The sequence below is a fragment of the Ochotona curzoniae genome, unplaced genomic scaffold, assembly GCF_017591425.1.
Source record: "Ochotona curzoniae isolate NIBS_2020 unplaced genomic scaffold, NIBS_Ocur_1.0 contig_3819, whole genome shotgun sequence".
Classification (NCBI taxonomy): domain Eukaryota; kingdom Metazoa; phylum Chordata; class Mammalia; order Lagomorpha; family Ochotonidae; genus Ochotona; species Ochotona curzoniae.
The window spans coordinates 15,853,151-15,877,560 of record NW_024466004.1 but is presented as its reverse complement, the minus strand read 5'-3'; the positions used below and the strand labels follow the sequence as shown (position 1 = coordinate 15,877,560).

The window sequence follows — 24,410 nt, the reverse complement described above, 5'->3', positions numbered from 1 at the left end:
CCTGGAAAGTGCAAGATCCAAGACTGGGAATGGGCCCAGTATGGAAACTGTGGGCATCTCTCTAATGGGCTGCAGCTCCTACTGGTAAGCATTGAGATCTAGGGCTGGGATGAGCCTGACAAGATAGGCAGTGGCATCTGCCAGTATGAGTGTGGGCACAATAGTGAGGCTGGTTGGAGTGAGCTAGGCTCCAACTCTCATTCATGTGTACAAGAGCTAAATGGGATGTGAGACAGACTAGACCAGTCTGCTACACACATTGGCATACACTGTAACCAGGGCTGAGGGTGGTTCTAGTGGAGATTATAGGGATTGCTTTGACTGGGTTCAGTTCCCACTGGTGTACATGAGGGCCAGGTGTGTGGTGGGTAGGGTTAAGCTGGGCTGCAACATCCATTGGTTTACGTAAGAGATTGGGCTGGAGTCAGAACTGACCACGTGACTGCAGCCACTAGTGTGTGCATAAGATGATTTGGGTGATGGACTGAGACAGCCCCCATAATGGCAACCACATACAAGTATTAGGTCTGGGATCACCTCAGATGAACTTTCTTTGGGGACCCTCCCCAACTGAACCACAGATTCAGAACTCCAATTATGGGGAGAATCACAGGATTTGTGGTCTGACCAGAGAGTGCATGTGTCAGAACTGGGCTGCCTCAGCTGCTGAAGACAGAGCAGTAGTTGGCAAGCCCAAATGTACATGGAGGATATTGTATTCCACTGGGGCCTGCAGATAATATTTGGTACCATAGCAGAGGCTGGAGGGCAGAATAAATTAGACAACTATCCCAGTGAAGTGTTATAACAAATATTTGGGTGAATGGAGACTTTAAGGTGCACTATGTCTACTGATGGACCTTGGAAAGATTTCCTCATCCTTGGATTGGTGAGATCAACAGCATTTCAGAACTATCAAAACCACTTAAGCAGAACCCTCAGAGCAAGCTCCACATCGGGGATCCTGGGTTGACATTGGGTGGCCATTCTCCATCCCTGGGTACTGATGCAGTTCGGATGCTGGGTGCAGTTTCCCCTCTTTTCTCCCCTCTTCCCCCAGATACAGAAAGAAGAAAAAGAAAATTTGGGAATAATGGTATCATCCTATTCCTCTACCCTTCTTACCATAATCAGTGGTCCACATGGGCATGCATCCTTCTCAACTATGTAAATATCATCAAAAAATAAATTCAAATAAGTTCACAAAAGTATAATAAAATGTAAGTTTATTTTCATGTAAAATTTGAAGTTCATTAATAGTTTTTACATAATACCCATTTTTTTCATTAAATTGAAAAACATGTTTTCTACCATTCAGTTTCAAAAACTGTTGTATCATTCACAGATTCTTCCACATATCAGGAGGCAAGAATCCAAACAAAGGGCCCTTTCCTTCTGGAAGTCTGGGTTTTGACCCATGGAGTTTTCTTCTGTAGAGTGTTTGCACACAGTGGGAGAGAGGGTGAGGGATCAGAGAGATACATAGGACACGCTGATTGCTGCTTTACTTCCTTCCAGTCTCTTCTACATTTATTGCCAGGTTGATTTTCCTAAAGTGTAAATATAAATATCATCTTCTTTTCTAAAACCTTGTGGTGAGTTCATGTTTCCTGCAGAATGGGACCATACTACCACCTCCCTTTACTCCAGATCCTGCTCTGAGCTTGTGTGCCTCATCACACTGGACCAGACAGAATAGCCTGGATTCTGAAATACTTTGTGAAAATGTTAAACTTAGATATTATAGCTTTTTTAAGATGATCAAATCCTTTTACTTTTTATTCAGATAACAAGCTAGGCAAGCAAAGATACTTAGCAAATTGATCACTTCATTGACAGGCACAGAAAAGCATCATCAGTAGAAGGAATATATGAAATAATACACAAAAGTAGATTTTAAAGAATTACTTGAGTCCAGTGCTAATTGTGAATCCAACACTGTGCTTCTATGGAGGCATTTTCCAATAATCTAGGACAAAACCCCCCTTCAAGTTTATGTCTGGCAATTCTAGATGCCAGGAAATTGTCAGCAATGAAGCAAAAGGACTTTCACTCCTGCAGAGCCTCTGGAGGCTCATGCATTTTTAGAGAAAATTCTCCCTGTTACCAAGGTGTGTCCCATATGGAAGCTGGAAGATTCTAGTGTTTATGGCCTCAGGAGGGGAACTATTACCATTTTTTAAAGATTTATTTATTTTTATTGGAAAGTGAAATACACAGAGAGGAGGAAAGACAGAGAGGGAGATCTTCCATCTGATAATCCACTTCCCAAGTGGCCGCAACGGCTGGAAGTGAACCTGTCCGAAGCCAGGAGCCAGGAATTTCCTCCAGGTCTCCCACGTGGATGCAGGGTCCCAAGGCTTTTTGCTTTTTTTTTTTTTTTTTTTTAAAGATTTATTTATCTATTGGAAAGTCAGATATACAGAGAGGAGAATCTTCCGTCTGATGATTCACTCCCCAAGTGAGCGCAATGGCCAATGCTATGCCGATCCGAAGACAGGATCCAGGAACTTCTTCTGGGTATCCCACATGGGGGCAGGGTCCCAAAGCTTTGGGCTGTCCTCAACTGCTTTCCCAGGCCACAAGCAGGGAGCTGGATGGGAAGCGGAGCTGCTGGGATTAGAACCGGCCCCCATATGGGATCCTGGTGCGTTCAAGGCAAGGACTTTAGCCGCTAGGCCACGCTGCTGGGCCCCAGGGTCCCAAGGCTTTGGGTCATCCTTGACTGCTTTCCCAGGCCACAAACAGGGAGCTGGATGGAAAGCGGGGCTGCCAGAATTGAAACTGTCCTGTGAGGCCAGTGGTGTGCGTCATGGTTGGCTGTGTCTCCAGTGCCACTTCATACAGAGATAGTGACACCATGCCTAAGTCCATGCTCACCCAGAGGACCTAGGGACATGCGTATAGTTAGAGCCCTCACACAATCCACACACCCTAACTTTAGCTCACATGTAGTCTACAATGTATACTTATTCACATACCTCAAAAATCATGTGGAGATCTTATTTGGATCCCAGTGTAAAATAATCTGTAAGACCTAATGGAGGAAATTAGAATGGTGAATACTGATACTAAATATTGTTGAGGTAGGAGAATGATGTGATTATGCTTGGAAAGTGAGTGATTACTTTTTACAGTTAAGTATTGCTGTTTGTAGATAAAGAGTTGTGGGGTCAGGCATTTGCTTCACAATAATCTTGAGGTAGTGGAGGGAGTAGCTGGGAGAGGTTATTCGTTTCCAGGGGCTCCAGTAACAGATTGTTACAGATTGGAACTGAGACAGCAAAACACCGATCTGTCACCCTTTGAGGGTCAGAAGACACAGAGCAGAGTAGTCCCTGGGGCTTGGGTCCCCTGGAGCCCCAGGGGAGGATACTTCCAGCCCCTGACAGGCTCTGGTGGCCTCTGCATGCCTTGGCTTCTGATGCTGTGGCCAATTGATGCTAACTATTGCTTCTGTCTTCCACCTGCTCACTCTTGTCTATTTCTTCTTGTTATGGGGACATTTATCCTTTGGTTTAAGACTGAAATACCAGGCCTGATATGAGGGATTCCATGTTGAGCTGGGCTTCATCTTAGGTGAGGCACCCCTCCACTCCCAATGTGGAAGACTGTAGCCCAGCTGAGAAAACCACATCCCAGTTAGCAAGAATCCTCATGTCTTGGCTAGGCTGTTCAAGCGAGTAGGAGAAAAATGAGTTTCACCTGATTCAACAATAAAGGCTTCAAAGTTCATAATTATTTTATCCCTAAGGTAGTCCTGCATTAATTCAGCCCCCTGAGCCCCTCCCAGTGTGTGGTTTTGCCTTTATAAACCCTGCTCTTTCATAGTTCAAGGTCAAGAGATATTTGTGGCATGAGCTCTCTCTGTAGCATTGGTAACAAGCTACTTTCAAATCTAATCAGTACTCCTCTGTGTCGGCTCAGTTTGATACAACAGGGTCTTCATGTACAATCCTGGGGGGATTTATGTTAAATCACTTCAGCAAATTGCACATGGAACAACTGTTTTTAATAAGGCCACATTCAGAAGATCAAAAGATTACTTCAAATTAAAGTTGAGATACAAAGAAACTGAAAAGAAAGTCTACGGAGGAAACAGACAGGAAAGACATAGCACAAAGAAGTATTTGAAAAGATAGTCTAGAGAAACTATAATAGCAGGCATAGATAAAGCATAACATCAGTACAAAAGGCTTGTGCAAGGAGTTCCACTGACTGGGAAGTCCAATGTGAATGAGATAGGGAGAGAAACTGTGTAATCAGCATTACTACAGTTAGCAGGCAAAATGGACACTCTGCTAAATGTGAATTTTGAATCAACTATAGTTTTTTTGTGCAACCATTTACTATACAATGCAAGGGCATAATTATTCTGTAAAGCCGCTTACTGTATGGTTGAAATGCACCTGTAACAGAGCATGACATTGGCTGTCCTTTACAGACTGTCACCTCCCAGCCTTGCTCATGGGCCAATTTCTCATCTTAGTGATTTTTCCAATTTATGAAAACCCCCAAGTAAGTCTCTTCAAAATGTCATCTCTAACTGGCAGAAAGGAATAAAGCATTCTCTGGGAATTTCTTCTTGCAACTTTTATTATTAACTTTAAAAAGTTACATATTAACCAGTTGTGACTTGACCTGATTAAAGTAGGACTAAATGTTTTCCTTCTGTTCAAGCCTTGGAACTCTTTTACTTCAGGGAGTGGCTTCTTCTGAACTGGTGGAAATAATTTAGTGGGTTGAATAAATAGTTGCTGCACACATCAGGGACTGGTGCTGAGTCGGAGGCAAGACAGTGACAGTTTCACAAGGTAAGTACTGATCTTCTAAATCCTCACATTTTCCTCACTAGGCAATGAAAAAAGAAACTTAAAGGTGTGTCTTTAGGATAAGAAAATGCTATTTTATACTTCCATTTAACCTTCTTGCTATGTTTAGATGCTAATTCAAGAATTGTTTATCCTCCCTTTGAATAAATCTTAACAGAGATGTAAAAGTGAAAAGTTTAGAAAGCTAAAGCTTGAGATATGGATAAGATGAGAAATATTAATAGTATGAGAAAAAAAAGATATAGCAGCCTTGTATTCAACTGGGAACATGACCAAAACAAGAGGAATGTGGTAATTTATGCTGAAACTGTTTTTTTCTAAAGGAGTAGTTAACACATACTGTTGTGAATTGTGACATTGTAACACTAAGTTAGGAAAGCTCACAATCAAAATTTATTATAAGAAAAAATAGTGTGAAGGTAGGAGGCTAACTACTAATTAGATGACATTTTCTATCTGGGGTTTAATCAACCCTTGGAAAACTTGAAGAATGGTTAGGGCAGGGAGACAGAATTATAGAAAGATGGATGGATGTAAAGATAGATAGACCAGGGAGGACACATACTGAACATATTACTTAGTGTGTTCAGAGATCCATTAATCTCTCAAGAACTTGGAGGGAATAAACACTCGTTTGCTGATTCCCTTTTGTGAATTTTGCACTCAATAGCACTCAGTAGCACTCAAAAGTAGACCCACCAGGTAAGATCCTGTTATGATGCCCACATGCCAAACCTAAAGACCTGGTACAGCTCTTGATTTCCTGCTCATGTACATGTTGCAAAGCAACAGGTGATACCATAAGCAGTTAGGTACTTGCCACCATGTGGGAAACCTGGATTGAGTTTCTGGTCACAGCTATGGTCTGATCTAGTTGTGGCCCATGTGGACATTTTGGGAGTAAACCAGCAAGTGACAGTGCTCTTGCTAGCCTCCTCTCTTATGTCTCAAATTCAGATAAAGGAGACATAACTATATACTCAAAATAGCAAATAAAACTCAAATGAAACAATGCACTAAGTTTCTGTTCTTCCTGTAAGGAGAGGTTGTGATTTACCCCTAAGTCCCTCTTCTCTTTGCTGAAAGAGGGGGCAATTAGAACCATTCAGGCAACACAACGTCTTCATCACAGCAACTGTCCTAAGTCAGATGCTTTTTAGAACAAGCCCATTGGTAAACTGAGATATGGTTTAAGCACACACATTTTAAATTGCAGAATTTATGACATTTTTTAATGTAGCAGTTAAGATTCCACTTGGGCAGCTTTCATCCCATATTGGAGTGACTGGCTTAAAGTCTTGGACACTTGTCCGTTGTCAAGTTAAAGCAAGACATGCTTCTACTAATTTTACAATTTCAATAAAGTTTTATAAGAGCCCAGAACATAGAGACAGTCATGTATTAGGTGTTTCCATCTCTCATGATCAACTCTTGGTTGACTAATGGCCTCTGAATGGAAAAACATAAATCAGGTCCACAGAAAGGAGCCAAAGAAATGGATAAAATTCCATGGTGGAGCACAAACTCCATCGACCTGAAACCAAAAGGAGGTGTTCCCACTGACCCAGTTTCATTGTCTCTCTGACCTTGAAGGGTCATCCATCAGGGGGAAATTAGGAGCTGCTTCCCAGGACTACTTTGGGGACCAGGCTCATTCCCTGCTGGCAATGAAGGAGAAACCAAGTAGGTTACATCACAAACCAGCAAGGCTTCATGGTGACCAGTGTCCCACTCATGACTGGCTTTGGAAAACCTCACATTAAGGAAGATGAGAAAGTTATTTACCAGGAATAACGTTATCATAAATGCTAGGTAAAGATCAAAGCTCATCCCCTTGGCAATGTGATCCTCAGTCAACAGCTAAAGGAGTTTCAGTGTGAGAACGAATCACTGTGAACTCTCAGTCCCACATCTGCCTCCACAGTGTGGCGCTCATTCTCTTGTTTCATTGTGCTGGTCCACGTGAGCTCCCTTTCCCTGACAGGTTTCCCTTTTAAGGCAGATGAGTTAAGTAAGTATGCTTATTTTTTTTTTAAAGGATTGAGGGAGGAAGCGGAAATAAATGAACTCTTAAAAAAGAAAGATTTTAGTTCCTAAAAGTCAAATTACTGAGCTCCATAGTTTATTTTTAATTTTTGTTTATACTTGAAAGATATACACAGAAATTCATCATCCTCTGGCTCATTCCTCAATTGCCTGCAAAAACTAGGGCTGGGAGGGTCTGGCACAATAGCCTAGCGGCTAATGTCTTGACCTTGCACGTGCCAGGATGCTATAGGGGTGCCGGTTCTAATCCCAGCAGCCCTGTTTCCCATACATCTCCCTGCTTATGGCCTGGGAAAACAATAGAGAATGGCCCAAAGCCTTGGAATCTTGCACCCATGTTGGAGACCTGGAAGATGTTCCTGGCTCCTGGCTTTGGATCAGCTCAGCTCCAGCTGTTGTGGCCTCTTGGATGTGAGTCAGCGGATGAAAAATCTTTCTCTCTGTCTCTCCTCCTCTCTGTATATCTGACTTTCCAATAAAAATATATAAGGCTTTAAAAAAAAAGTCTAGGGCTGGGCAAGTGCAAAGTCAGGACTGAGTTTTGGTGTTTCAGGTGAGTAGAATCTGCTGCCTCCCAGGATGCACACTATCAGAGATGTGAAACTGAGAGAGGAACTCAAACTCAGGCACAATATATTACACAGACATCTTAATATTTTATAACAGAATTTGAGCTTTAGAGAGAAAATGCAACTATCTTAGTCTTCCCTTTGCACTGGGATGCCATTTAATGAGTGCTGGAAGTTTTGATTCATCCCTGTGTTAGAACTGGTTATGCCATTTGATGGAATTATTGCTAATTTCTATTGTTCCACCTCAAAGCGTGCTGGGATAGAGCAAGGGCAGTCAGTAATATCACTGACAATGAAGAAATCAGCCTGAATAGTTGCACACAACAATACAAGCAACATTCTCCTAACTGCAACTAAAAGTTTGTGAGACAAATTGTTCTTTCTATATGTAATGGACTCTTCTTGTGTTCTCTTTAGTTTTAAAACAACAGTTTTCACACTGCTCAGAATTGTCATACAAAATAAAATTCATTTTTCTTTTATTTAAATAGAAGTGGATTTGACTCTTTGGTGCAAAATATACATTGGGCAAGTCACTTTGAAATCGTTATACTCCACATCTAAATTGAGAATTGTAGCACAATTTGCCATGGGTGATTTATGTTGGATACAGGGAAGATATATTCTTGAGACTGCAAATGTGAGCTAGGCACTAGTCCAAAGTTCACTCCTTTCAATTTGATGTGAAGTCAATGCATTAAGATTTTTTTCTTAAATAAGAAAATGAAAATTCTCATAGAGGTAGAATATATAATGCCCAAAAGGGCAAATAAACAGAATCTTCTATTGGTGGAAAGAGTTTCCATCTTTTGAACTATAAATTATTAAACCAGTCTGGGACCTAATTTGTACTTCAGGTCAAATGTGAAGAGCTAAAGCATAACTTTGATCCTTTTCTGATAATTCCCAGTGATGTTTGCTCAGGTCCCAAGAGCTTCACTGTGTGAGTTCCAAACTTGACCTCTTTTCAGTCTTAATGTGGATTCCCATATTCATCCCTGATAACCATGCACATTGCACACAACACTTCTGGTTCTTACCTATATTAGCTGAACAATGCAGATTACAACAATTAGCTCAGGGCACTATTATGAGGACTAAACAAATCATCCTCCTAAAAGAATTAAGGAGATGCAGTCTCAGTTCTCCTATTCTTCCTGTTTCTACTTCCTCACAGCACCAACACACAGGTTCTCACTGTTAGTCTGCTGAAAACAGTCAAATCTTAGCAAATGGGGATTTGAGACTGATTTTGGTTCATGTAAGGATGGCTACAAGTTGAGCCAAGATAGATCTCAAGGGAGTTTTTCCAACCCTGTCATAAAGAAAGTATTTCTGGGGCGAATGTTTGGCATAGTGAGTAAGACACCATCTAGGATGCCCACAGCCTTTTCAGTGCTTCACCTCTGATATCATTTTCCTGCTGATGCTCCCTTTGGGAGTCAGCAGATGATGGTTCACATGGTTGGTCCTTGCCATCTAGATTGAATTCCCAGAGTCTGTCTTTGGCTGGCCCAACTCTGGCTGTTGAAGGTATTTGAAGAGTGAATCAGTGAATGGAAGACCTGTCTGTTTCTCCCTGTGTGTGTTTATTTTGTTTTTAAACCTTTTTTTTTTCAGAAGTAAAAAAAAGAAAGAAAATACTCCTTTGGTATGTTTAGAGTTATTTAATCATACACCATAAAATGTGCATTTTTGTTTCATGTTTTTATTTGGTGTTTTATTTATTCATCTTTAGAGAACCCAGGACACCACTACCATGGCTGGAAAGCCCAAACTTCACTACTTCAATGGCCGGGGCAGGATGGAGTCCATCCGGTGGCTGTTGGCTGCAGTTGGGGTGGAGGTAGATTCTACTCTAGGATGTTTGCACTTGAAGCTAAAATTGACTAAGTCAGATACTTTTTTCCTATAAGCTAGATTTCTTTACTCAATGACCTGAAAATGTGGTACCTTAAATATGAATTGCTAATGATAAGGAGAATAACAGCTTTGACTAAATAAATTGATAATATTTTTGTCATCCAGAAGCACAACTAAATAATAGCTAAAATAAATTTACTACTTGTAATATGTGGATAATAAGTGAAGTTAGATTTTAAAACCACAAAAGTAATTTATGTCACTTACATGATATAGTGTTGATTATATATTTGATGATATTAAAGCATTATTATTAATAATGTGTAATCATATGTGCTAATGTGCAGTTGGAACATAGTGCAAAGATTTGTGTGTATAAGAATTTCTAAGCCTAGAAAATACTAAGTATATATGTGATAAAAAGATTGAAAAATGGTATACCTATAAAGTGTACTTAGCAGAAGTGAACTGGAAGTTGCTCTGGGTGAGTTAGTGAGGAAGTGGGTGTGACGGACTGGGGCACTGTGGCGTACTTCTGTTGGCCTACAAAAGCTTGAACCAAGCTACATTCAGTTCACAAAAACAGTTCCTTCTTTAATAACAAAGTAATTTCAGTTTCGTGAAATTAACTTTATTTCGTGGTTACAATGACAGCTTAAAATACAAACAATTGTACAACTGTATAAAAGATTTTTCTCTCTATTCTGACTTTTGTAAAGCTCTTAGTTTTTTAAAGTTTTGTATTCTCTTAGGAAATTACATTTTTAAAAAGTATTTGTATCTTTTTTCCACAAACACCCACATTGAACTAGGACCATAAATATCACTGTCTTGCACCTTTGCATCCTGCCCATCTGGAAGATCTTCAGGTGCAAGAACCATTCATGGGGTTGTCGTCTCAGTGGTTACAGGAATTTCTCCTGGATTCCCTCTGACAGACCTGCCTGAGACTCTGCCTGGGAGTGTGTCATGTTTCCTGACACATGTTCGTGGTGATTTTTTTCATTTTGCTTCACAGATTGGCCTGTGAACAGTGTACCATGATCAACCTTCTCTACTAATGAGAATATTTTGTTGGGTTCTGTGTTTCAAACTTCTTGAAGAATTTGTTGAACTCTGCACAACTTTCTACTCATTTCTAACTGTGAACTTTCTTCTTTCTCTTCTTTATGTTTTTCTTTCCTCAGGCCTCTGCACTAGTCATGCGCTCACTGAGACCTAGGAATATTCCAGTTCTTTTGTAATATTCTGGGAAAATCATAGTCTGAGCAAACTGCAGTAACTGCATGGAAACAGAAAACTAAAAGATAATTTATTTTGGTGCAAAAAATTATTCAACTCCAAGAAGTTTTGAAATAGGAATCTCTATTTTCCATGGCCTCATGGATGACTCTTCTGCAATATAGTTTGTCATTTATAGAAACGTCATACTCAATGCATCACTGCATAAAGTACCTGGGGTGCCCATCACACTCAAGGAGGGTGTGCAGATAGGTGAAAAGACAATGACTTTTGAGATGATTGAAGATGGTTGAGTGTACAAGGATCAATACAATACCTTCTCTTCAATATATAGCAGAATTGTTCCTAATAAGTGGATCAAAATGTGTAATATTGGGCAGCAAGAGGAATGTATTACAACAACTACCTGTTAAGGAAGCAAAGCATTTACCTTGCAGTTATTTTGTTGAGCCTCTGATGAGGGTCAGCATCTGTATCAGGGATACATAGTAAACAAGATAGACACATTTCCTTAGCTTATCTGTACATCTAGGAAAAGGCAGACAAGTACAGATATGACTGAAGCGAAAGATGGGGCATCTGAAAACCCAAGAAGTTAAAGGTTGTTCTTCCTTGGGTTTGAGCAAGAAATGCCAGCATGTGTCTGTGTGGTTCTGCTGTAGGCTGCCCATTATTTCAAAATCTTAAATGGCTCCTGGCCCATGGCAGATCTTATACGGGGTACACAGCAGGTTCTGTTATTTTCTCATGTGAGACACAGACATTCCTGAGATCCACAACGGAAGAATTAGAAAATGTTCCCAGCTGCTTCCTTCAATGTCATCTCCTAAATTAAGGCCTAATGATGGGCATCTGTGAGGTCAACGTGCAAAAGAAGTGAATTTAAAAGGATGAGCAGCTATGGTCTATGATCCATGTTCTTTTTCTTTCATTTTCTAAAAAATTACTTTTACTGTTTTCCGTGACATGATTTTATAGGTATAGAGATTCTTGCCTTTCCCTCCCTGTCTTGATATAAAGTTCCCAAATGACTGTGACCAGATTCCTTCATGCATCTGTCAAATTCAGAAATCTTAGCTTTTTCACAGTATGCACTATTCAGTGTTCATGCACGTGGGAAAGCCTGTAATGCCATGGAATTAACTAATAAGAACTTATTTACTCTTTCTACATTTAGTTTGAAGAGGAGTTTATATATGGTCGAGAAGACTTGAATAGGATAAAAAATGGTAAGATCATCTATTTAAATGACTGATACGAGTATGACGTTTAGACACCAGCCTACCCATTTTTACTGCAGTTTTGGGGTTGGTGGGAGGGAAAGAGTGTTTACAATGCAAAACATTAAACTACTAGAGCAGTTCTGACCTCTCTCAAATAAAGCAATCCCCCCCTCTTTTGAAAAAAGGTTTATTAATTTTTATTGGAAAGGCAGATATACAGAGAGGAGAGACAAAGATATTCTATCTGCTGATTCTCTCCCCAAATGGTCTCAATTTCCAGAACTTAGCCAATCTGAAGTCAGGAGCCAGGAACTTCCTCTTGGTCACGCAAGCAGGTGCAAGGTTGCAAGGTCTTGGGCCATCCTCTATTACTTTCCCAGGCCAGAAGCAGGAAGCTGGATGGGAAATGGAGCAGCCAGGGCACAAACCAGCACCCATATGGGATCTCAGTACATGCAAGGTGATAGGCTATTGCACCAGACCCCAGTGGTGTTGTCTTAAGAGCACACAAAGGATCCTTCGTAGAAGACTCTCAAAACCTTTGTGTCATGAACACCAGCAAAACCCTGAGAATGCTGCACTCTTAAATGATACCTGACTGCCTTGGAACTGCTTCTGCAAAATTCCTTCTATGATATCCATGACGATAAAGTAAAGAAGATATATTTGGATGTGCAATATATCTGGATAAGAAATAAAAAATCACTCAAGTAACAGGGTAAAAAGATTACAGAAAGCTAAAAATAAAATCTTAGTTTGCTGAAAGTTTATCGAGTAAAAATTTTACTTTTATATCCTCAGTCATTTCTAAAGCATGGTTTCATCTTCAAAGGATGGGATTCACAGACATCTCACTCTGTTTTTATTTTCTTCTTTCCAAAGATGAAAGTTACATGTTCCAGCAAGTGCCCATGGTTGAGATTGATGGAATGAAGCTAGTGCAAACCAGAGCCATTCTCAACTACATTTCCAACAAACACAACCTCTATGGGAAAGACATAAAGGAGAGAGCTCTGTAAGCTGTATTCTTGTTCTTACATCAGCAAATAACACAGGGATCATGTGAGCAGGAACACATCAGGGGGATTAGGAGGTTTACTGTAGTGAACTCCTTTGGAGATATGGGAAGGCTGGCTACATAAATGGACCTGGAAAATGTGTGCCAAAACCTTTGGGCTCAGGTCATCTACAGCACAGTGCAAATAACTATGATTTACAAGTATATCAACTTCTGTATACAGAACTAGCAAGGAGGAGCTGGTAGTGGAATGGGCTAGTTGCCATATGCTTGGTTTATGCTGCTTCTTTGAGTGGAAATACTGCATGGGATCAGATATTTTGCCCAAGTATTATATGTTAAGGCACAACTCAAAAAACTGCTAAAAGGAGACATCCAGTTATGGAGATCTTTGTTAAGCCAATGAGCAAAATTCTTGCTCAAAGCAATCCAGGGTGAGCAGATATCCTGTGGGGAGAATGAAAAATTTGATCAGATATGAAATGCAAACAGATATCAAGGGAGGGTGGGTTCTCACAGAACTGAAGAGGGTTCATGATACAGCAGTGCAAGGTTAACCAATCTTGACCCAAAGATAAAGTTCACTTGCAAAAAGTGCTCAGAGGATCCTGAATAAAGCTTGGTCAAGGGGTGCCTTTGTCAAAATCTTAAGGGCTGATAAGTAACAAAGTGTGTCATAAACATTTATATGGAAGGTAGAATTTTAATTCTTTGGAAAAAACTTATAATTTAATGAATTATTTAAGTCAATATTTCTGAAGACTTTAAGGAGATCTAAAGGGGGGGGGAATCATCTGACCCTTGGTTGCCTTTGTCTCCCAGGATTGATATGTATACGGAAGGCGTGGCAGATTTGAATGAAATGATCATTGTTTTCCCTATGCAACCACCTGGCGTAAGAGAGACAAAACTTGCAGAGATCAAAGACAAAGCAAAGAACCGTTATTTTCCTGCCTTTGAAAAGGTGAGTGGAAATCTTTCGATTTTTAAAGAAGATTTATTTATTTGAAAGTCAGAAAGTCAGAAAAGTAAAGACAGGAAGAGAGAGAGAGTGAACAGGAGAGACTGTGAGAGCCTGGATCTTTTATGTGCTGGTTCACTCCCAAAATAGTTCCAATGGCCAGAGCTCAGCCAGGCTGAAGCCAGGATCCAGGAATCCAATGTGGGTAGCAGAGCCCCATACACTGGGACCTTGATCTACTGCTTTCGCAGGAGCATTATCAGGGAGTTAGACCAAAAGTGGAGCAGCGAAGACTTCAACCAGCCCTCATACAGGATTCTTGGTGTTACCCACTGCACCACAATACCGGACCCCCAGTCATTTAACTTCTGAGGACACTAAGAATGCAAAGTGTGTCTTAGTTCTAACAGATCATTTTAGCAGTTTAGGCTGCTGTAACAAAATACCACAGACTGAGTGAGTCTAGCAGATGATTCTTCTAGAACTAGAGGATGGGAAGAACAAGATCAAGCCACTGGCAGATCCAGTAACTATTGAGGACTTGCTTCCCGGCTGATGGATGGTCCACTTTGGCTGTGTTCTCCCATGGTGGATGACCACAAAGGTTCTTGTGGTTCCTTTTATGCCACTCAGGGCTGCTCCACTCTCATAACCCAATCATCTCCCATAGGTTCCACCTACTGCAGAATCACATAGGGGGTTAGGAGCTCAACATGTGAGTTTGTAGGATGACACAGACATTTGATCCATTATCAGAAATCAAAAAACTCAAGAAAACACATGCAAAGTATATAATGCAATGCATTGTTTTATACCAGGAAGCTATCCAGATTTTATATGTATACAAGGTATGAAAGAATATTTGTCAAGATATTCACTTTATTCGATGATGCAGGTGTGCTTTTTAAACTTTACTATTATTATTATTTTCAGATTTATTTTATCTTCACTTGAAAGGTAAAGTTACAGAGAGATGGAGAGACACACATACATGGAGATATTTCATTCACTACTTAATTCCCCAAATTGCTGCAATGGCCAGAGCTGATTTGAAGCCAGGTTCCAGGAGCCTCATTCAAGTTTCTCATGTTGTTGCAGGTGCCCATCGGGCCACTGGGCACTTGGACCATTATCCTCTGCTTCCCCAGGTTATAAGCTAAGAGTTAGATCAGAAGTGGAACAGCTGGGACTTGAACTGGAGCTCATATGAGATGTCAGTGTCAAAGGGAGCAGGTTAGCCTACCACATCATGACACTGGTCAACTTTATTATTTTACTATTATTGGAATAGTTAATATCACACATAACCATAAAATTATATTGTATAAAATTCCATACATCATCCAGAGATGAAATAGATTGAAGATGAACATATATTCTTGTCACCTAGATATCAAACTTCGTATCTTATTCTGTTCAATTGTCACCATGTGTCTTTCCACCCATTTGTCAACTAAAAATCATTTTTTTTTCATGCTCTTTGAAGTACGTTGCAGACATCAATGGCAGCTGAAAAATAACACATTGTGAGTTAGGAGTCAGAACCAATACCACTAGAAAGATGATTAAATCAAGTTCAGCCATGTTTACTTTAGATTCCAAATATATAGAGCAGGAAGGCAAAACTTGTAGCATCTGAAATAGTCTCCTCCTTGGAAAATAGCTGCCATAAAGTTGGAGCACCTGCCAAAATGGGGAGTGCAGGCAGAACGGATGGGGGAAGCGTGTCCTGAAATGTCAGGGCTGCACATTTTGTGATGTGGGGCACATGGCAGTATGGGACAGCAGGGACTAAGCCTTGGCACCATAGGAAGAAGCAAATGAGAATGGGCAATGTGGATGCCATAGGGAGAAGGAGGTGAGAGTGAAACGAGAGTCTGGACCCCAAGCGACGAGTGAGCGCAGACACATTTCATTCTCTCCTTTGTGAAGCAAAGGCTCTGGAGAAAGGCCTGCATCTCCATCTTTCCTTCCTTCAACCAGCCAGGCAGCAGAGTTGGGAGAGTCTGGCTGGAGGGGAAGGGACCCAGCCTGACTATAATTTCTGCAATTCTTCAGGTGCTCAAGAGCCATGGACAAGACTACCTGGTTGGCAACAAGCTGAGCAAGGCTGATATTCTCCTGGTGGAGCTGCTCTACAATGTGGAAGAGCTGGATTCCAGCGCCATCACCAACTTTCCTCTGCTGCAGGTGACCTGTCCTACAGTGTTAGAAAGGCACAACACACATTTCCAACTTAGAGTCTAATATTTAGACTCTGCATGGAAGTTGTCCTGAGTCTTCATCTTCATCTTCTCATGTTCTTCATCTTCTTCTCTGCGCCAAGAAATTCCAAGCTCTAGATCTGGTGCACAAACACTAAGCTTGCTACATGAGAGTCATAGGTGGATGCCACTGAAGATTATTTGCGTTTTAAGAGAAGGACCCAGAGCATATCATGTCTTCCCTTCCAAGTCCCCTCTTACTTTGTGCTATTCCTTATTGCCCCATGAAGCCCTTCAACCTGGTGTGTCTTTGTGTGTTCCACTAAGTCTACCTGTATAAGTCTTTTTCCATGCAGTTTCCCTTTTTCAGATCTTGCCTCCACATGGCAGAATTTGTGTTGCTGCACAGTTTTCTTCCTACCTTCCTCTCCCACAACTCCTGCTGTTATATTACAGTATGGAAACTGGTTGTGTCCTGCACCTGGTTAGCCTTTAATTTTTATGTCTCCAATTGTTAATTAGTTTTCCCCTAAGTAGTCTTGGTGAAAACTTCTGTGAGTTGACAGCTGATAGACACATTGATCTCTACCATATCCTAACAGAGGCAAGAAGGCACAGTTATGGTATAAGGAGGAAAAGGGATAACTGGAATGAGAGGTCATAATGATATCTTGGGGAATATATTATTGAACCATATTTTCTTTATTTTATTTTATTTCTTTCTATATATTTTCTGTATTCCTACTAACTAGGAACCATTTTCCAGTCTCAACACTGGTGCTGATGGTCTTTGCCTAGGAGAGTTCAGACTTCTTGGGTTGTGCTAGTGATAGGGTGGGCGCTCTTTGCTCCACCCTGAAGCTGTGATCTGTGCCCTGCAGGCCCTCAAGACCAGAGTCAGCAGCCTTCCCACTGTGAAGAAGTTCCTGCAGCCTGGCAGCCAGAGGAAGCCATCACCTGTGAATTAGAAAATGTTGGGAGAAGCAAAGAAACTTTTCATGTAAATATAGCAGGTGTAGAAGAAAATTAGCTCATGTCAACCAGTATTCTGAAATTCATACCATTGAAATATATTCCTTGTATGTTGACCAAGATAGTAAATAATTTTCAAGTGACGTTGGTAATTAGTGAAAATAATTTGAGAAGATTTCATTAAAATTTCTTCCTTTTAATTGGAATTTGGTATAAGTCCAATTTCCAATGTCCTTGTAAGCAATCTCTGTGTTGGAATTAAATATTGAAGAAAAGAAAATGCAGATAATTGGTTTGCCTGGCAATGTCTCCCATATGTTTTATGAAAGAATCAAGGGTAGAAATTCACCTTCACCATCCTTAGGTGCACCTAGGATATATTTACCATTACGAGAAACAGCACAATAAAATCTTTTTTTATTGAAGAACCATCTTATTACTGATCATAAAATGTGTGTTCTTATTTAATGTCAAGCAGTTATGCAACAACTATGCAGTCTTCAGTGGTCTAGGAAGTGAGAACCAAAGCAGACCTAACTTTGCTCTCAAAGGAGCCTGCTGTCCCCTACAGCAGGTGTGTACTCAGCTCCTCCTCGCTGTGTCCCATGATGCTAAGTGGGGCACACACAGCAGTCCTACTGTCTGGAACACTGAAACCTGGTTTTGCCAGATGTAGATTCTATATGAGAATTACGTATAATGAATGTGGGTGTTAATTCATTTCCTGGGGCACGTCCCTGAGTCAGATTGCAGAGCTGAGGAGCAATTTCTCACTTCCCTGATAAACAAGACACCTTGTGTTTATTTTCCACAGGAAATCTGGGCTTTCACATAGGGAGTTCTTCTCTAGTGAGCTTCCCTAGAGTGGGGGGAGAGGAGGATGGGGAAGCAGACAGGCACATGGCACAGCTTGCCTGGAGTGTCTCTTCATTCCAGTCTTTTTCTGTTTGCAACCAAAGTGTTTTTATTTCCAAAACATCAACATGACTGTCATTGCCTCTCTGCGAATCCTTCAGTGACTCCCTGTTTCCAGTTGAATGAATCTCACATTCCTCTACATTCCTTGATTCTTAGCTCCTGATTTTGTGAGGGCTAGTCATGATATACAAGATGATAATCACAACCTCAGGGATGAAAATTTTTCTAAGAATGTGAGGTTCTTTACTCTTTAATAAGTACAAAACTATGCAAAGTAATGCTTTACATTACTTTTTATCTTTACACGGCTCTTGACTCCATTAATTATTTGCAATGCACAGAAAAGCAAAATAAGAAAAACATAGGAAAAAGTTACATTAAAAGAGAGGAAAAAATAAATTTAAAATTAGAGATCAGAGTTCTAACAGTGAATCAAACATCACAGGTCAAGGGTAGACATTGTCTGGGTGGTCTGGCACAATACACCCCTCCAAGATGATGTTCAGAGGCTCCAGATGTCAGCCTCGAAGTCACTGGGCTTCTACTCCAGCAGAGGCTCTGGCAACTGGTGGCTTTTCAGAGTGAGATCTCACAGGGGGTGGAATCAGCAAACTGTGCTCAGAGTGCAGCTAGATGATTCTGATATTCTTTGCTCAAAAGACTGCATCATTTTGGCTTCCAGCTGTCACTCTGGATGGGAAATGTTCTGGACCTAAGGTATCCCGTTTGCACATGGGCACACAGTTGTCAGTGCCACTATCTGCACTAGCGTAAGTAGTGGACCTCCTGTCTACACAGAGCTCCTGTGGGATCTGTTAGAGCTTGTGTTACAATCGAAAGCTCCCAGGAAGCCTCGATGTCCCCTCTGTGCCTCCACAGAGCTCCGCAAAACCTTTAATAACAATTTCTGGCTGTTGTGTCTCCTTCACTGTCCTGAGAGTTCTGTAATGTGTCATGACAAACGTGCCCCTCAGTGCCTCATCACAAATGGATAATAATATCAAACACGACTCCATGCCATCACCCAGGGACAAGCAAGTGGGTATTGGAGTCCCACACTCAACCTGTACACTCTGCCTGACACTGTAGTCACTCTGCTATTCTGTATCATGCATTTATTCATACATCTCAAGTTGCTCTTGTCATAGATTGCTCTGGACTGGGTGACCAGAAAGAAGAGCTGGATTCTGTCATTGTACAAAACCAGAAGACCAAGGGGAAGGGGTCAGGGGATCCCCTCTCTACACGTAGCTCTTGGAGAGAATCTTCTCCAGTCTCTCCTGGCATTTGGTTGCTTTTGTCTTCCAAGGCTTCTAAGACCATCGCTACATTACACTCACTTCTGTCTCTGCCATCTTGCTTTGGCTTATTTGCTTCTTCTCTTTGTTATTTGATATACCACCTTCACTGCTAATCCAGGATGATTTTAACTTAATTTTCCTAAGTAAATAACATATGAAAAGATTCTTTTCTCAAATGAGGTCTTATTAAGGCATTTGCACATGGGCCCATCTTTCAGCTGATTATCCTAATGGAGCACGCTCTGGTCTAATGAAAAAAATTTGTTGTCAATTATTGCTGTAAATTAATGTCTAGTTTGGAGGTATGTTGAATAATTGAGAAACTTTATATTACAATTTGAGTTACATAGAGTTCCTGCTATTTTCAGGTCGTGCTCAAACTGTGGGGACAAGACTCACACAAGATGATGACTACTCGTGGGAGCTCAGTCTGTGGAGAGAACTAATATGAATTATATAAAAGCAAGGGGATGTTTGAAAATACAGAAAAACATAATGGGACATGTAAATAAAATATTCTAATCAGAGCAAAGAGCTAAAAAGCTAGGAAGGCCAAAGTGACTGAGGCAGGAAGACAAAGGAAGTCACATTGCTAGATTTAACAGATAAAAACAGAGGACATCAGAGGAATGTAAAATAGTTTTTACAGTAACCATTTACCATGCACTTTTAGGGACAAAATTATACTGACAATTTATTACTTGGCTGAAATCCCTTGTGACTGAGTGACTGTTTTTTTTTTTAATGGCAGGCAAGCATGATTAATATTCCAACATGCGGCCAGCTACTCTTTACAGACCAACACCTCTCAAGCTGTCTTCTGGTGGCATATTTTTTTTATCTTCCTCTTTTATCCATTTATCCAATTTGTGAAAACTCAAAATAAATTTTTTTTCTTCCAAAAAGCAATTCCTAACTGGCAAAAGGAGTAAACCATTTGATATTTCTGTCTAAGCTTTTGTTGTCAGACTTTCAAAGAAATGTACTAATCACTTCTATCTCAATGGGAGCATGACTTGGCATTTTGCTTCTAGTCCAGTAGAAACACAGAAACTGTATCTATGAACTCTGTGGGAGTGGCTTTAATCTAACTTGAGCTACTGCTTTTAGAGGAAATGAGTTATTGAAATGAATAAATATCTAATTGACATACAAGGAATTGGCATTAAGGTTTTGGGTCAAGGAGACAACCTTTTATAAGGTGAGTACCGACCTTAAAATCTTCCTACATTTCCTCACATTTTTCTCTCTGGAAAAGCACTCAAAATATATTCTTAACACAAGAAAAAGTCATTTTATGCTCACTTCACATCTTTCTGATGTGTTTTGATGATAGTTCAGGAACTGATTATCCTGTTTCTGTTGAATACATCTTTACAGAAATGTAAAAAAATGCAAAATCTATAAAATTTATACAGCAAGAGCATCAGACAGTCATAGTATGAGAACCTTAACACCATGAGGAGAAAACATGATAGTAGCCTTTTAGACAACTGTGAATTTGTCCAGAGCAAGAGAAATGCTAAGATTGCTTTTTCTGAACAAGTCAACATGTAATTGCGGTAAATTATAATACTGTAAGAGTATTTAGACTGGAAAGACAAAAAAGTTAAAATTCGAATAGGATTAAATTAGTTTAAATTTCAGACGAACTAGACTTAAATTCTGCTTTAACTCCTAATTATTTGAATAACAAGTCATGATCTCTGTGATTCAAACAACTCCAGGCAAATCTAGAGAATAGCTAAGGCAGGGTTTCTTAAACTTGGTGCTATTATCTTTCTGATTGGTTCATTCTCTGACCTGCCAATCATAGGATGTTTAGATACTTCCTTGGGTTCTCTCCATCTAATGCTGTAGCATTATACCATTCTCAGCCCCAGGTTATGACAATAAAAGTATCTCCAGGGGGTTAGTGTGTAGACAGTGTGTGAAGCTATTACCTGTGGTGCTGACATTCCATGTAGGCACTGGTTCATGTCTCAGTTGTTCAATTTCTGACTCGGCTCCCTGTTAATGTGCCAGAGAGACAGTGAAAGACAGCCAAATATCTGGGTCCTTGCCACTTACAGAGAAGACCCAGAGTGAATTCCTGGTTCCTGGATTCAGTTCAGCTGAGTCCTGGTCATTGTTGTCATTTGGAGATGAGCCACAGATTGGAAGATAAATCCCTATCTGTGCCCCTCTCCCCTGTAACTCTGCTTTTCAAATAAATAAATAGATAAGTCTTTTAAAAATATTTCTAGATATTTACAAATGTTCTCTAGACTCACTGGACTCTTGGTCTTAAATATTGAGACTCAGAACAATTGAGGAGAGCACTAGATGACCACTGGAACACAAAACTACTCTTAAAATTTGTACTAATGCCTGATTGGAACACACATATTAATAGGATTAGAATATCCTGAAAATTGGCAATATTTTGAAAAAAGAAACTCTTAAAAAGAACATATGGTGAGTATAAAATTCCCTGAAAATCTAGGTTTCAGAGCAACCAGTGTCTGAGAATTCACAGGAAAGAACAGTGTACCCATTGGGGAAGATGTTGAGATGGTGACAGCAAAACAGTGTAAGATGCTTCATGGAGAGCTGTCTGGATGAAGATAGGATGTGATCCTAATTTAAAGGGGAGGAAGGCAAGCACTTAGGGGCTGTTACCATAGATTGAGAACCTACCCTGGCAAGTAGGAGTTACCTGGACACAAGGGGCAGGGTCTTGGTTTCTCTTACCCTGGCACTTTTCTCACCTTGATCTAATTTGCCTTGATAAGGCTCCATTATTTCTGTATTGGAATTTCCAGGAACCCATAGAGCAAAGTCACTGTAAGGCACATTGCTATGTCAGGTGTCTGAAAACCTATACTGTTGACAAAACCTTTACACAGGAGCCAGGTTAGACCGGTTTCTTGTTCCTTACCAATCTTTGTAATTGTTTGATACACAGAAATTGGTGAGTGACAACTATTTAGGAAATTTGCAACACTGGAAAAGGAATGCAGTTCTCATGTACAGTAGAAACAGGGAATCATGTGGCAAGATCCGTGATTGCGTGGATCCATGTCTGCACTCCAATGTAGGTAACAGGTTGTTGTAGAGAAGTGGTCACTTTCATCGGGTGCTGAATGTGAGATCCTAGATGGAGGGAGAGCTGTAGATGTAATGAGTCTCCCAGTCAAATTAGACAACCAGTTCTTTCTGGGATGCAAATAAAAACAATACAGGGCCAAACCACATGCTCTGAACTTGACAACAGAAATAGAGTAGGTAGAGAAATCTTCCATCCTCTGGTTAACTCCCTAAATGCCTGCAGCAGTCAGGGCTGATCTAAAATGAAGCATGTGAATTTCAACAGCCCTGCCATATGGTCCAACCTACATTGCCTGCTGGGGACATTAGCAGGATCATAAGGACTTTAACTCGCTTCACCACAACTCTGACCCCAATTATTCTTTTTTTTTTTTTAAAGAGTTATTTTGTTTTTATTGCGAAGTAAGATACACATAGAGGAGGAGAGGCAGAGAGGAAGATCTTCCATCTGATGATTCACTCCCCAAGTGAGCGCAATGGCCGGTGCTGCGCCGATCCAAAGCCAGGAGCCAGGAATCTCCTCCATGTCTCCCACACAGGTGCAGGGTCCCAAGGCTTTGGGCTGTTTTCGACTGTATTCCCAGGCCACAAGCAGGGATGGGAATTGGATCTGCCGGGATTAGAACCGGCACCCATATAGGATCCCAGCATGTTCAAGGCGAGGACTTTAGCTGCTAGGCCATCGCGCTGGACCCCCCAAGATTATTCTTAAAGACTGTTGTTGATGCTGAGTTTAGAATGAAAAATATACTTGTTTTGGTCTTTCCCAGCAGATTTATTCCTGAAAAGGCATGTGTGACTTGAATTTTAATATTAAAATATTTAAAGTTTACATAAATTCCACATTTTCAAAGTGTGGAGCAGCTGATACAAGCAGCACTAAAAAACGCCACTGAAGCATCCATATTTCATATTGGAGTGCCCAGGGCTGAGTTCCAGCACTGAACATTATATTATAAAGGGAAATAAAGTTGTATCTTCTGTGGTATTTATGATAACATACATCCTGGTAAGTAACTTTCCTGCCCATCCACTTACAAGGTTTCTAAGGTCTAATATTTTGACAAGTGTCGTGACATAGCTGTGCTGGGTCAACAGGGAAACTCAATTTACTCCGAGTCATACACCTGTATTTCTTCTTCAACTTCAACATCAAGGGAGTGAAATTTTTCCATCACAGGAACCCTGGGAAACAGGCTTCAATTTTGTGCTTACATAGAGCCTTACAATTCAGAGAGCAGCTGCCCTTCCACACCCTGTGTCAGGCTTGATCAGTGCAAACTCCTTTTTCTGATTTCAGACCCAGGGTTAATTCTGGTCTACCATTGAACAATACCCAGGTAGTGATTCCTATATGATTTTATTTATGCCTCCAGACAGAGTTGGTTATGTAATTTGATGAGCTACTGTAATATAATCTCTGAGCCTTTGCTATACTCTGCTTCTCAAGCTTCTTCAGATAAAATAAAGGCATCAAATTTCCTTTGAGAGACTCAATCAGTATGTCTTACTATTGACAATGACAAAACAAATATGCACAGGTGCACACATCCATACACACAGCATCCATTTAATTAAGAGTAAATACTCATGAAATGAGACTTATTAAAGATTTTTTCAAACTTGAAAGAAGTTGGAATACAGAATCCAAAAGAAGAAAGGAATGACCATCCTCTATTGGTGAGAAGATTTGGGATTTTGAACTGCAAGTTAAGTCGGTTTGGGGCCTTATTTCTGCTTTTGATCATACCAGCCTCATAGCCATGGAGTTGAAGAGTGACTTTGCTTCAGGCCCAGCACAATATCCTAGTGGCTAAATCCTTGCCTTGCATGCACTGGGTTCTGATATGGGTGTCAGTTCATATCCCACTTTCCATCCAACTCCCTGCTTGTATCTTGGGAAAGCAGTAGAGGATGGCCCAAAGTCTTGGGACCCTGCACCCAAGTAGGAGACCCAGAAGAAGTTCCTGGCTCCTGGCTTCAGATTGGCTTAGCTCTGGTTGTTGTGGCCACTTGGGGAGTGAATTGGAAGATGGAAGATCTTTCTCTCTGTCTCTCCTTTTCTCTGTATAATTGCCTTTCCAATAAAATTAATAAAAATAACTTTAAGAATGACTTTGCTTCACCTCTCATTCTCCCCTTCAGTGATGGCCTCTGGTTCAAGGACA

At 40.6% G+C, this 24,410-nt stretch overlaps 1 protein-coding gene across 1 annotated transcript; it reads left to right on the top strand.

Annotated features, from left to right (window-relative positions):
• The first annotated feature begins 9,209 nt into the window (after positions 1-9,209).
• Positions 9,210-17,384, top strand: LOC121158315 (glutathione S-transferase Yc-like). Its single transcript, XM_040983012.1, has 6 exons — positions 9,210-9,296; positions 11,733-11,784; positions 12,661-12,793; positions 13,619-13,760; positions 15,816-15,947; positions 16,843-17,384. Exons 1-6 carry the CDS (start codon positions 9,210-9,212, stop codon positions 16,927-16,929), a joined length of 633 nt encoding a protein of 210 aa, XP_040838946.1. The 3' UTR covers positions 16,930-17,384.
• Positions 17,385-24,410: the final 7,026 nt, after the last annotated feature.

Coding starts and splice junctions, on each gene's coding strand:
- LOC121158315 (XM_040983012.1), top strand. CDS start 9,210: ATGGCTGGAAAGCCCAAACTTCACTACTTCAATGGCCGGGGCAGGATG. Junction 9,297..11,732: donor TGGCTGCAGTTGGGGTGGAG/GTAGATTCTACT, acceptor TTCTACATTTAG/TTTGAAGAGGAGTTTATATA. Junction 13,761..15,815: donor ATTTTCCTGCCTTTGAAAAG/GTGAGTGGAAAT, acceptor GCAATTCTTCAG/GTGCTCAAGAGCCATGGACA.